The sequence below is a fragment of the Scyliorhinus canicula genome, chromosome 7, assembly GCF_902713615.1.
Source record: "Scyliorhinus canicula chromosome 7, sScyCan1.1, whole genome shotgun sequence".
NCBI lineage: Eukaryota > Metazoa > Chordata > Chondrichthyes > Carcharhiniformes > Scyliorhinidae > Scyliorhinus > Scyliorhinus canicula.
Window position 1 is genome coordinate 166864523 of NC_052152.1, and position 14750 is coordinate 166879272.

General features: G+C 46.5%; 1 protein-coding gene across 1 annotated transcript in view; it reads right to left on the reverse strand.

The window, feature by feature from the left end:
- Positions 1-14091, reverse strand: part of hnf4a (hepatocyte nuclear factor 4, alpha) — an 83016-nt gene extending 68925 nt beyond the window's left edge. The window contains exon 1 of the mRNA XM_038803212.1: positions 13892-14091. Coding sequence (XP_038659140.1) covers positions 13892-14006 — 115 coding nt within the window. The 5' untranslated portion in view covers positions 14007-14091. The remainder of the gene's footprint in view (positions 1-13891) is intronic.
- Positions 14092-14750: the final 659 nt, after the last annotated feature.

The following is a 14750-nucleotide window of genomic DNA, read 5'->3' on the forward strand; positions in this document are numbered from 1 at the left end:
GATGCTTGCCGTTCCAGTGTAATATGAACTCTTCAGGACTGAAAGTGACGGTCTTCGGCCCATTCATGAGTTTGTGTGATATACAGCGTGAAATGATGTATCCGGGTAACCAATATCCTGCGGGCTGCCTTTGATACACCTTACTTCAAGCTTCAATGGTAGGCAAATGGCTGGTGCCATATTTGTAGGGTATGTGGGTGGTACTTCCCAAAGACTGGCAGATCGTATCAAACTGCAAGTCCCTTCCGCTATTCGCAACAGGCAAAGTACAGACATTACCCAACCAATCCATACTTGAAAAACTCAAACACAGGCTGGGATTTTCCGCTCCCGTTTGCGTCGAACATGTTTGGTGGCGAGAGGAGATAGAATTGCAAGAAGTCCAAAGTCGCAGATCATGTCAACGTAAAAGCAGAAAGCGTCATCCCCTTCCACCCATCAGTAAAGGCTGCATTTCCTGCTGTTTGGCATTGAGAACCTCATTGTAATACTTTTGCATATCATTATTGTGTCCATATGCTGGAATTATATGTCCATGTCAAAGGATGTGTCCACGATAGTGTGATGTCAGAATGGCGCAATGCATGACTGGTCTCAGAAGGCGTGTACTTGGTGAGCAGAATTCCGAGGGGAGCTCAGAGGTGAGTGCAGTGCTCAGGTGGAAAATGTTTTGCCAGGGTGATGCCAGGGATGCAATAGTGATGCCAGGGGTGCCAGTGGGTGCAACTGTGCGAAGAATATCTCCATTGTGTGCTTGCTGTGTGCTGAGGTGATGTTTAAAAATAGAACCCGGATCATTGAAGTTCTGAGATTGCCCACCAATGATATGTTGTGGAACCGCTGCCTGCCTTCCTTTTGCACTAAGTCCTACATGATCTGGAGTAAAAAGCTGCCACTGCTGTGGGTGGGGTCAATGCTGCTTCTCCTGTCGCACTTTGCCGATATCGCACAAAATCTAACCTAATGTGTCCAGATGTGATTCTGCAATTTGAACAACATTTGTGAAATAATCCTCAATGTTCTAAAAGTTACGCTGACAACCCGTTTCCGATTGTCAGTCAGGCTCACCGTGTGGTGTATTTGCATTTACTGGAAGCTACATATATTAATACACAGAATCCTATTCTTTGCAGACAGAAAGAACATGGACACACATTGCGCCTGTTTCAACTAAACAAAATAAGTGATAGCCATTCGCTGGTTCATTCCTCAGGGCAAAGCCTTGACCAATCAGTGTTAAGCTGCTTGGTTTCAATTTTCAAACAATGCTTGGCGGTTTGTCTGACTGTCACTGCTAACTGATGCATTCTCCATGACAACGCCTCTATCAGCCAGAGCCCACTTGCCAACCAATCAGGAATCTCTTCTCATAAAATTCAAAGTTCTTGATTCCCTTGACATTGGTATTTTTGTAATTGTCCTGATGCAAGACAATTGCAAGATAAAAATCTTCAACAAAATGTCCTTTTTAAGCAACACCCGAGTGCTGTACTGTTGAGGTGCTGTCTTTTGGTAGGGATGTTAAACTGAGGCCCTATCCAGCAGCTTGGATGTTTGTAAAAGATGCAATGGCACTATTTGTAAGAAGAATTGGATAGTTATCCTTGGTGTTCTGGCCAATTTTTATTTCTTACTCAACATCACAAAAACCAATTGGGTGGAATTTTCCCATAATTTTTCAGAGTGACCAGATGCACTGCCGAGTTTTCAGGCCAGATCTTGAACCTTTCTGACAAAAAGTAATTGGGGGCCATTGTTTACACTGTCAGTCTGGTGGGCAAGGGCCTGATAACGCCACCACCACAGACATTGGACACTGTCTTTAAATGGCACCCGATCAGAACTGAGGTGAAGCTCCCCCAGCCAACTCCCATCATGAAGGTATTGGGGGCTATCCCCCCACCCACCCACCACCATGCCAATAATCGCGGCAATATCGCCTGCTGCAGCTCGGGAACCCCCTCAGCACCCGCTCCCCGCCTCAATTCCTGCTCCACCCTCTCAATGCAATGTTCCTCCACTGAAAGCCATGTTCCCCCAGTACACTTCCTGCCCCCCCTCTCACTGTCCGCTCCCCAACTCAATACCAGGTTTTACCCACCCACCCTACTGCCTGCTCCCCTCTTCACTGCCAAACACCCCACACGTCAAAGGCATCAGCACTGTCCTCCATCACCACAAATCAGTGAAATCTTCACAGGTTCCCCCCCCCCCCCCTCCTCTATTTCTTGCAATGCACACTTGTGCCAGGTCAGTGCCCAGGGCTGCCCCTTTCACCCAGGATGCTTTAGTAACCTTGGCAACCCTGCAAGATCCCTTCAATTGTTTATCAACGAGGAGCGAATCACATGACAGGTAAGCCCTTTAATAAGGAGTAAATTAATTCAAATGTATTTAAATGAGGGCGGGAACCTCACTACATCACCAGCGATGAGTGAAAAAATCGGAAAACAAGACCTCGTGGCTATAATCCTGATTCGTGTGTGATTTTGCACCCCCGTCATCATCCTCGCTGATGGTGAACACGGGTGTAAAATCACCCCCGCTATCTTATTATTGTCACATTGCAGCTTGTGGGAGTTTTCTCTGCATATATTCGCTGCTGTATTTCCTCCATTACAACAATGACTACATTGCAAAAGTACTTCATTGGCTGGAAAGTTCTTTTAAACATCCGGTGGTTGTGAAAAGTGCTATGTAAATGCAAGTCTTTGGGAATTCTCCACCCCTTCCCACCGGCGGGAACTCCTGGTCCTGCTGAAGTTGACCCCCCCCATCGCAGTTCTGGCGACGGCACAGGCGAGGGATGGGAATCACTGTATGGGGGAACAGGATGATCCTGCCAGTGGCCGATAGTGATCCACCTATGGCCACGGAAAAACCTGCTATGCGGTGGGGGGTGCTGAAGAATTCTGCCCCTTATTTCAGAAAGTCGAAAACTCCACAGGCACGATTTTTCATCCTGAGGCCCTGTTTTCCTGCACAGCACACCTTCGTCGGCAGTGGGATTTTCCGTACCCGCAGCTGGCCAATGAGTTTCCCATTGTGACCACCCCACACCGTTGGGAAACCCACGGGGCGTGGGTGCGCTGCCGGTGAAGCAGAAGATCCCGCTGACGGAGAATCCCGCAGAATTTGTTCAGTCAATCCAATTTCTTCGACAGGCCATAAATAGTCTCTTTTACCCATTCATTTAACCTCCAGAATCACCCCTTGGTTCCATTTCCCTCCCACAGAAATACCGACAGATGATTTTTAAACTTGGTTAGGAAAGCATTTGCACAAGTGTTAGTAAATCATCAACTCTGCGCTTCAGATCAAAAATGCATCATCTCTGCTTTTGCAACCATTGGGTTGGTTGTCTTTTGCTATTTGCTTTCCATGTTCGCTGCATATCTATGGTAACCTTCTCTGAATGTGTGCTTCATGTTCTGTTAAGTAGTTACAATTTGTTAAGCTTAGAACACCATGCAAACAGAATCTTGGCAAACAGAATTTGCAGGACAGTTCTGTTTTCTATTTTAACTCATTTATTTGAAATTAATCATACCACAACTGTAGTAGCAGATAGCTGTCTTGCAAATTAATTGAACATCCGCCAAACAAAATTGTTAAAAGTAATTTATAAGCTTTAGTTCTTTATTTTCCAAGTCAGGAATTCGCGGTGTGTAAAAGCCGCCCAATTTGACTGGTCCTGTGAACTACCCTTGTGTGACTGAATGCAGTAGCTTCCCCAGACAACCTGATGAAAGAACACAACTTGTGAAGAATCGGGGTGTTGCCCTGCAGCTCTGTGGATGTGTGCTTGCGTACTTAATGAAGCTGATCGTTCATGTCCATGCTGCTGGTGAGGAACTTTGTCCACTGGAAATGTACATCAGAAAACTCGCCCGCAATTTTCAAACTGTTAATCACAGATAGCAAGCACTCCAGTTTCCAGAATGAGGTTTTGACAAAAGCCAGTGTGGACTCATAAGACTGAATATTACGCTTAGGGTGGAATCCCCAGTGTGAAAGTTGGGGGCAAGCTCGCCCTCCCTTAGCTGGCTAGCCCCGTGCTATTTAACGGCATTGGGCTGTTAATTGGCTCGTGGTTGGCCTTCTACCCCATTGATGAGGAAGTAATGCCACCAAGAGCTGCCGGTCAGTCAAATGGCTGACAGCTCTCTTGTCCCAGGAGCAGCATCGGGAGTGGTGGTCAGCGCCCAGAATCGGAGATAACTCTGGGGTTTCGCCGAAGCCAAGCTGATAGGCCTGGGTGACGAGGGTGGGGACTGGGTGGACAGGGCAGAGTGGGTGAAACAAGGGGGCTGGGAAGAATACTTTGGAGGGGGGCGGGGCACTGATTAGCACAGGGAACCCAAAAGGAGGCAATCCCTGACCTTTGCCCAGATCCCAGTACATCAGGTTTTACTGGCTAGTCGTCACTGTTATCGCCAGATGCCCCCCACCGCTGCAGGCAAAAACCCAATGGTGGCAAGAAGAGGCTATTTAAGGGTCTCAGTTGCTCCACTGGTGAGTGGGCCGTCTGATACCTCCACCATTACTGGTAAATTTTCAACTAGGGTGGGTAGAACATAGAACAGTACAGCACAGAACAGGCCCTTCAGCCCTCAATGTTGTGCCGAGCCATGATCACCCTACTCAAACCCACATATCCACCCTATACCCGTAACCCAACAACCCCCCCCCTATGGTACTATGGTACTATGGTTAGACACTGGGAATAGCATCCCTGACATTGCACCTAGCCATCCTGCACCCATGGGGCCATTAAATTTAATCCATCAAATTATCCTTTTATATCATGGTGTCAGCCTGTACGTTTCTCTCTCTTTAGGGTCGACCATATCATGGCTCATAAAGTAATTCTTTAAAGATTAGTTCAGCATATCACAACTTCAGATCAGATAAAGTCTGATGTGTTTTTAAAATTGCATTAAATAAGCTGAAGTCCCAGATAATTTGAATTTTGAATATCATTTTTTGAACAGTGCTCTCACCTTAAGTAGTAAATTACAAAGGAAATTTTGTCTGTATAATTGATACGACAATCCCAGAAAGAAGGAATGGAATTCGCCCATGCCCCCGCCAGCAGGATCAACGGTGGGTGGAGGAGTGGGTGGCAATTCGGCAGGAGGTCAAGAAATCAGTTTTGCGCAGTGTGAATTTACAGCTGCCCGCCATGGCAGATCGGGAATCCTGCTGAGGCTGCTGTGAAATCAATTTGCAGCCCGCAAATGGGGCGAAATTCTCTGCGGACCGACGTGACGCCCATTTCCGGCGGGGAAAAGCGGTGCGGATGACTCCGGCGTCCGGGCCTTCTTTTAAGCCGGCAATCTCCGTTCCCGAAAGGGCCAGCAGCGGACTGACGCGATACGCGTCAGTTTCACCCGCTGCGGAAGTGGCGAGTCCCGGCGTTGTTGGGGGGGGGGGGGAGGAGAGAGAGACCCGGCGTTGTTTGGGGGGGGGGGGGGAGGAGAGAGAGACCCGGCGTTGTTTGGCGGGGGGGGGGGGGTGGAGAGAGAGACCCGGCATTGTTGGGGGGGGGCGGAGAGAGAGACCCGGCGTTGTTGGGGGGGGGGGGGAAGAGAGAGACCCGGCGTTGTTGGGGGGGGGAGGAGAGAGAGACCCAGCGTTGTTTGGGGGGGGGGGGGAGGAGAGAGAGACCCGGCGTTGTTGGGGGGGGGGGGAGAGAAACATGGCGCTGTTGGGGGGGGGAGAAGAGAGAGACCCCGGCGTTGTTGGGGGGGGGGGGGGGGAGAGAGAGACCCGGCGTTGTTGGGGGGGGGAGAGAGATGCGGCGTTGTTTGGGGGGGGGAGGAAGAGAGACCTGGCGTTGGGGGGAGGGAGAGGGGGAGAGGGGGAGAGGGAGGGGGGAGAGGGGGAGAGGAAGGGAGGGAGGGGGCGGTTGCGGCGTTGAGTTGAGAGGAGAGGGGAGAAGGGGGTTACCTGCATTGAGAGGAGAGGGGGGGGAGGGGGTTACGGCGTTGAGTTGAGAGGAGGGGGGAGGGGGTTACCTGCGTTGAGAGGAGAGGGGGGGAGGGGGTTACGGCGTTGAGTTGAGAGGAGGGAGGGAGGGGGTTGCGGCGTTGAGTTGAGAGGAGAGGAGAGGAGAGGGGGGGGTACCGGCGTTGAGAGAGAGGGGGGCGGCGTTGGAGGGGGTAGGGGTGGTGGGGAGGGGGGTAGGAGTGGTGGGGAGGGGGTAGGGGTGGTGAGGGGGGTAGGGGCATTGGAGGGGGTAGGGGGCAGCGGTGTGCAGAAGGGGGGGCGATGGATGGCCGGTGCCAACGCACAGTCGCCCCCTCTGCACGCCGCTGCCCCCTACCCCAACCCCCCCTCACCACCCCTACCCCTCCAACGCCCCTACCCCCTCACCACCCCTACCCCCCTCACCACCCCTACCCCCTCACCACCCCTACCCCCTCCAATGCCCCTACCCCCCTCCCCCCTCCACCCCACCCCCTCCCACCACCCCTACCCCCTCCCCCCCACCCTACCCCCATCCAATGCCGCAACCCCCCCTCCACTCGCAACACCCCCCCCCCACTCGCAACCCCCCCCCACTCGCAACCCCCCCCCCCCCACTCGCAACCCCCCCCACTCGCCCTCGGACACTGAACGGCGTCAACCATCATCAATGGTTGACGCCGTTTTAAAGCTACTCTGTTTTTCGCCGACGTGACCCGTGGCCACGTCGGCGGGCCTTCGGCCCATCCGGGCCGGAGAATTGGTGAAAGAAAAAAATAATGAAATCCCGCCGGCGCCAGCTGTTTTCAGAGGCTGCCGGCGGGATTTGCACAACGCCGGTTTTTGGCCGGTCGGAGATTTAAAAACCCGGCGGGAGCGGGATTAACGCCGCTGCCGGCCGATTCTCCGACCCTGCGTGGGGTCGGAGAATTTCGCCCATGGTTTGCAGATTAAGGTCTGATGGGAATCTATTCCTCCACACGCGAGTCTCCATTATGCCTGAGGGAAAACACGGGGGGGGGGGGGGATTCTCTGGTCCGCCAACCGCCTTTTCCGGTATGGAGCGCACCTGCTCTGACAGTGGGATTCTTCGTTCCCGCAGCCGGCCATTGGGTTTCCCATTATGGCCATCCCACGCTGTTGGGAAACCCGCTGGCGTGGGTGCGCTGCCGGCAGACCGGAGGATCCTGCCGACAGAGAATTCCGCGGCAAATCTGTCCAAAACACATCTGGTACGTTGTGGCGCACAAAAGTCAGGACTTACTTGAATCATAGAATTTACAGTGCAGAAGGAGGCCATTCAGCCCATCAAGTCTGCACCGGCCCTTAAAAAGAGCATCCCATCCAAGCCCAATTTAGCATGGCCAATCCACCTAGCCTGCACAACTTTGGTCTGTGGGAGGAAACAGGAGCACCCGGAGGAAACCCATGCAGAAATGGGGAGAAAGTGCAAAAAAGTCCCAGGTTCGATTCCCGGCTGGGTCACTGTCTGTGTGGAGTCTGCACATCCTCCCCGTGTGTGCGTGGGTTTCCTCCGGGTTCTCTGGTTTCCTCCCACAGTCCAAAGATGTGCGGGTTAGGCGGATTGGCCAGGCTAAATTGCCCTTAGTGTCCTAAAAAATAAGGTTAATGGGGGTTGTTGGGTTACTGGGATAGGTATACGTGGGCTTGAGTAGGGTGATCATTGCTCGGCACAACATCGAGGGCCGAAGGGCCTGTTCTGTGCTGTACTGTTCTAATTCTAATTCTAATTCTAATTCCACAGAGACAGTCACCCGAGGCTGGAATTGAACCTGGTTCCCTGGAGCTGTGAGGCAGCAGTCCTAACCATTGTGCCTCCGTGCTGCCCCAGAACGGGAAGAAGGACTGGAGCTGTCTCGGAGTTCGGGATGGCTGCTGCTGGCAATCCTGGACCCTGGAACACTGCAGCTAGGTGGCGGGAGCATTAATCAGATGGCTCTTCCAACCTCAGTGCCCTCGAGAAGGTCCAACTTCTTTCCTCAGGACGTTCCAACTATTTTTTCATTGGTGGGTCAGCAATGTCAGCAGCCTTTACAATATGACACCCGGCTATGATGGCAAAATGTGCGTCATCTAGCTAGCCCTGCATTGGAGGGAAGTGCATAAACCCTGGACCGCATTATTAATTACACCGGGATGAAAGATATAGGAGAAACACTCTTTGCCCCTGCCCCCGCCACGGTACTTAGGGTGGAATTCTCTCGCTCTTCCCACCGGTGGCATATTCTGGTCATGCTGAAGTCAAACCCTGCCGCAGGTTCCCCGACAGTCGACTTCAGTGGGACCGGAAGATCACGATGGCAGCCGATGGTGAGCCGCCTCCCACTGCGGGGGGCTGGAGTATACCGCCCTGAGTCCTGGATGGGTGAATTCAGTCAAAGGGCTTGAATTTGTCTAATGGCTGGAAGTGGCGGGATTCTCTGCTCCCGCTGGCAGTGCACCCCCGCCCATGGGTTTCCCGATGGCTTAAATGGAAATTCCCATTGACAGTGACGGGAGCAGAGACTCCTACTGTCAATGAACGGCACGGCACCTCCCGCTGCTGGGAAACATGCGTCTGGGATGCTGGAGGATCCCACCCAGTATTTTACATGACCTTCGGGCGTCCTATGAGGTACGTGTGCTTTGCTGCCTATGAGGTACGTGTGATACGTAGGGCACGATTTAGCGAACCGTTAGCCACAGGCACAAATCGCATCACGGCTGCTAAATATCGTAGGAGGCAAAAACGGGATTTACGCCAGCAAGATTTCAGAGTGTGATCTTCCCAGGCCTTCCTCGATGTTACGATCAGCTTCACACCCAGAAAAGGCACGAACCTGATTAAAATGAATTTTAACTATCAGCATCTATTTAATGGGGTTAACATCGCATCTTCAGCTACCATCAAATCTTCCAACCCACCAGGCATGAGGTCACGCTGGCGTTAGCACTGTTGCTTTACAACGCTAGGGTCCCAGGTTCGATTCCCGACTTGGGTCACTGTCTGTGCGGAGTCTGCACGTGACTGAGTGGGTTTCCGCCGGGTGCTCCGGATTCATCCCACAAGTCCCGAAAGACGTGCTGTTAGATAATTTGGACATTCTGAATTCTCACTCTGTGTACCCGAACAGGCGCCGGAATGTGGCGTCTAGGGGCTTTTCACAGTAACTTCATTGCAGTGTTAATGTAAGCTTACCTGTGACAATAAAGATTATTAATTATATCAATGACCAGATACATCCTACTTGAAGTCCTCACTATCATAATCCTATCCTTTAAAATGTTTTGAAATCCCCTTTTAACCCATCTCAAAATCCAATAATTAGACAAGGTGAAATAAAACAATTGATACAGTAAGAGATTCTTGAAGAGCTTTTCATGTTTTAAATACTTGTAGCAATACTTCATAGTATGTACAGCCTGGCAATCTTATCACTCAATAAATACTGCTTAAAACCTTTGAAAAATATTATCTGACTAGGATCCAATCTTAAGTTGTTTTGGTGATTCTTAATACTGACAATAGGCCCAGATAGCATGCAAATAACAAGACCATCATTCATCAAAGCAAATATACATTCTGAAGGTTAATTTATTACCATGGATAATATACGTAGTTTTATCCAGTTAACCATTGTCTGAAGGAGAGTTATAGATGCAGAGCTCTTATCACAAACATTTAAAAGGCACATTTAACAGCTTTGCAAATGCAAACTTAACTAAAATATTGTTGAGAAAAGGGACTGTTGCACACTTATCCTGCCATAAATGTTCACAGGATGGTGCCTGGATCGGTAACAAAATGAAATTCAAAGTGAGGGTAATTTGTGCACGCAAAGTTTTTATATTATCACACTGAAAGGACTATAGATTGGGAAGGGGACAGTTTCAAAATTGTCTCTCAATGTCAGAATTAAACATTTCCAGTGTAGATTTCTTTGTTACAAAATATTGCAATTTCTACTTTGCTTCAACAGTATGTTTTAGCCTCCCCGTCTCAATGTCACCATTAGAGCATTTCCATTTTTAGACAAACAATCTTCATGGCCTCTCTGAGTAAAGTAATTTTTGCTAAATTGTGGGAACCTTTGTCTGAAGTTTCAGAGCCATTAGGCAAAGTGGTGGAATTGCTCAAATTGGCCCTGGTCATACATTTTCTCCGCACATGCATATCATTCTTGTATTTTCCTGATAGTTTTCTCTGTATGAATATAAGTGAATGCAATTTAACAACAGTCATGCAACTAAATATATTTTAGTGTTTCTCTTGCAATATTTACACATTGTATTGGGAAGCTTTTGATTGGACCTTATCGCATAACATTTATGTTTCTCTTGAAGAAACATAACATTTATGTTTCTCTCGAAGAAAGAGTCATATAGACTTTGACTGAAATGCAATGAGGTGGTACAGAAATTGAAACAGGAAAAAAAAAGATGTGGTTTACAGAGCAGGTCAAATTTTGCTATCAAGGAACAAGCGTCATGAGAACAGCATGGAGGTTTGCAAGCACAATTTGCTGTATTCTAGTTTCCACAGGCAATTTAAAAAATGGCTTTGAGGCTGAGGTGTTATTGAGCTCCATCCTCCTTACATATTCAGGTATGATACAAGTGCTTCCATGCTGGACGCCACAAATTTGGAGAGAGCTGATAAAATGGCATAGTGGGCGAGAAGACGATCCCCTCCCCCCCCCCCCCCCCCCCATGTCTTTACCTCACTATTTTATGACCCTCCCCACCTCCTGGCCCGAGACCAGAGGACTGGTAAAATCCGACCCCATCATTGTGGTTACTCAGGATGAGTGGGAGCAGTAAGGGTGTATCCAGCAAACCCAGTCAATACTTGGTGACGCAAATCAAGGCGCAAATCTTTAAACTAGCTTATTTGATAATGCTGTGAATATACAAGGTAACAATTTTGATCAGATTCCCTTACTTCAATCATTACATTCCCCCCTTGTTTATATCTGCATCCCATATATATTACCTGCCTTTTCAAACCTTTGCTTCAAAATCCAATACACACACCTAAAACCTTTAGGTGAAAAATGGACCTGAAACCTTGGAACACGACAATACCATGCTGAAATTTGAGGCAAAGCTGTGGAATGACTACAGATTGTAGTGCAATATATCAAAGTAGAAATATGCAAGCTTTAAATTTCCTCTTTTCAACTTAAAACCACCATCATCTAGATGAGTGGAGCAAAACATGAGGCAGAATATTAATATGCAACCTTCCCCAACCAGCAAAATTTCCAGTCATAGTGGAGATACTAGTGTACTATCACATGTGGGAAGGCAAATTATAATACTTGCACATGAGGAACTTATATAAATCCTATCATTTTGCAACTTAATAACAGTGTTCATCACTGGTCCCCAGTCTTGCTAAAGGCATCAATATAGTTAACATTAAGAACATAAGAAACAAGTACAGAAGTAGGCCATTAAGCCCTTTGAATCTACTCCATCGTCCTGTGATCATGGCTGATCTTCCACTACAACGCCATTTCCCTACACTATCCCCATACCCCTTGATGTTTTTAATGTGTAGAAACACATCAATCGCATTCTTGGAACACACGCAATGATAGTTGGGATTCTTTACTACAATCAGGAATGAGTGCTACAGGACAGAAACTGTCCTATCTACAAAATAAAAACTTGCCTATTTTATCTTTATAAAGTTTCAGGTGGACTGTTGGATTGCCTTCACTCACTGAATCGGGGAAGATACAGTCAGCTGTGCTTTAGGCATCGTGGCATGCATCAATATATTTAAATTTCTCAGGATCCTGGAAGCAGGGTTGGCGCTTGGGAGGTTAGGTAACACATGTTGCACAGGGCCCTAAAATGGGCATTAGATCCCTGAATAATGCGTTTAAGAGGCCTACTGCTTGTTTTAGATGGCAGCCTGGTATGCCTACAAAAATGGGCCTGATAGATTTAGCAGTGGTCGCAACACCACACTGGGCACTGGCTGTATCACTACTATGTATCTATGTATACTAGTATGCTTTGCAATTGTTTCATGCACAAAACCTGGGTGCAATATGGATTATTTTCTACCTTAAAAAAAAAGAGGCTAATTCTGAAGTTTGGACGAGAGTGAGAGAGAGAGAGAGCGAAAGGTGGAATTGAGAAGGAGGGCAGTCTCTTTTGATATGTTAGCTATCACAATGACAAGGTAGTATTGTCAAATGGATAAGTGGCAGAATAGATGTATACTTGTGCTACCTTGGGATTCAAATCAAAAAGCTACTTATAATCTTGTAAATAAATTGAGAATTTTGTATTTCATTAGATGGCTGCAAATATGTTTTTTAATTAACGCATGCATACATTTAAGCCATTCTGTTGTATCACAAAAGTGCTGCTGTCTGAAGCTATTTGCCAAGGCATAGTTGGTTACGTTTAAAGAAAATCACAATGTAATCTTAGACCAATAATATAGAAACAGCTACATAATGAAAATAATAGTTAGTATAACCTATAGCCAATTTTAACTTCAAAAGAGGGCATTTATCCTAGAGTTAGGCCCTGGGTCTAATTTTTGTACTCATGTGCAGTCCAAAGTGATTTGGGGCAGGTTTCTGATAAGTTGTAAATGCCAATCTTTTGGTTTATTATTGTTCTATTTTAAGACCATTGGAGGAATCTGAATGTCATAGTATTAAAAATATAGTTTAAGCTTGCAATATAGGAGATTGTACACCAACATTAAGAACGTCGGGTTACGGGGATAGAGTGGAAGTGAAGGTGTAAGTGGGTCGGTGCAGACTCGATGGGCCGAATGGCCTCCTTCTGCACTGTATGTTCTATGTTCTAACAGTCCGTACTTGATTACTTTTATCAGTAAATGTTAGGTGGCCACTTATGCCGAGTGTGACAGCTTCTAACAAATTGTATTATAATCATGGTAATACATTGCTTAGGAGCAGTAAGTATGTGTCAGCTTCCCAGGGAGATGATCCTACAGGCATTTGTTTATGCAATGGTTTTTCTTTTACATTATTGGAAAATCCTTCTTAATTTTTGTTACATGTTTCAATTGGAGTTTTTAGCAACCTGATTATTAGTCAGCAGGGCTCGCCATAGCATGGTCAATTCCAAATGATTTAGTTTGTTTTTCTCTCTTAAATTAAGTTGTGGTCAAAATGGAGGGTGGAATTTCATAGGTAGATTTTGAAACCAGACGTAACCAGGGTGTCACCATTAAATTATCTTTGTTGGTTTTGACAAAAATAGCGACCACCACCTCTTCTGGTTTCTTTTATTCTGAGGGGTCGCAAAATTAGCTGTCAAACAACGGGGGAATTTTAACGTTTAAAGATTCTGACTAACCATGGCATTAAAGGCAGCCTTTTTTAGGAGCAATCTCATTTTTGCACAAGGCTTGAAAAAGCAACGTGACTTTCAAATAAATGTCTGAGTCAGAAGCCTTGAGGATAGAAATAATGTCAGAGAATAAAAACAAAACTGATGATGTGAGTGATATCCTTACCAAGACTCATCCTTCTGGTTGTTAATTAAAATGGATCAGTGGACAATTTATTGCATGTGTTTCTTTAAAGATTAGCAGTTGCACAAATGTACAAAAATTCTATTTGATTTATTGATTTTCTCAACTTCAAAACGACAAAAACAAATTAACTTCCAACCTATCCTTGTGAAAATATCAAACAGCCTTTAACATGTTTATTGCAGATCACCATAATTTGAAACCAGCTAGCTAGACAACAAGGTACATCAAAATAAGTTGAAGCTTTTGTTACAATTCTTAAGATTTTATATCTATTTTCAACAGTTGCTGATTATGCCAACAGAAACCGCAACTTCTTCGGAGAATCACACACCATATCAGTGGCAGTTTTAAACCCTGTAGGCCGACAGTAAAATCTTTGGAACTCACCATTACCCATGGCTAACACTTGCATATTCTCAAACTCCAGAGTTGTATAAGCAGGGTCTAAGGCTGCAGTGTAATCTGGCAAGTCCATTTCTATCAGAGCTTTCGACAAGCGCATTGTTACCAAACACTCCAACAATCCCCCTTTTCAGTGAACTTCTCTGAAGGTTGACGACCACTCTGCCAGACTTACATTGAGTGTCTCTCTATCAGCTATGATGTTTAACAAGCATCTTGCTGAAACGAAGCACTCGCTATATGCTGATGAGGGGTGGAGGGGTTTTCATGTTAATATTTAATCTCTTGTCCTATCGATACGTTTAAAAAAAGAAAGCACTGATTTCTGAAGCAGCTTATTATTTAATGACATGCAGTTTGCTGATCTCAGCTACTGTTTGCTTAATAATTGTTAGCAAAAGATGATTGAGCGGAGTACATATTATATCATTGCCTTTCTTTCCACAGCCAATCCTCACTTCCATCTGCCATTGTTGAACAGTACTCCAGAAAAAAGAAAGTGCGTTTTCATGACTAACATAACATAATACTATGGTATATTTTATGTTTTATAGTTAGTTATACTCTGGATGCCAAACCTGGAAAAACAGTTTGCTCAGTATTTTATTAATGTACAATATGATTTTAAACTACTCACAGTCAAATGTCAGTTATGAACCAGTGCTGCTGTATTCAAATGGTGTAGGTGAATTAAAACTGACCTCGCACTTTATTGTTTTTTTCTCGACCATAAAATGCCCCATGCAAATTGCAGTTAGTGGTTGAATGAGTTGACAAAAGTTCTCCTGAAAAGGTTTTTGACGATGCACCTCTTTTTAAAAAAACATTTCTATGATACAAGGAT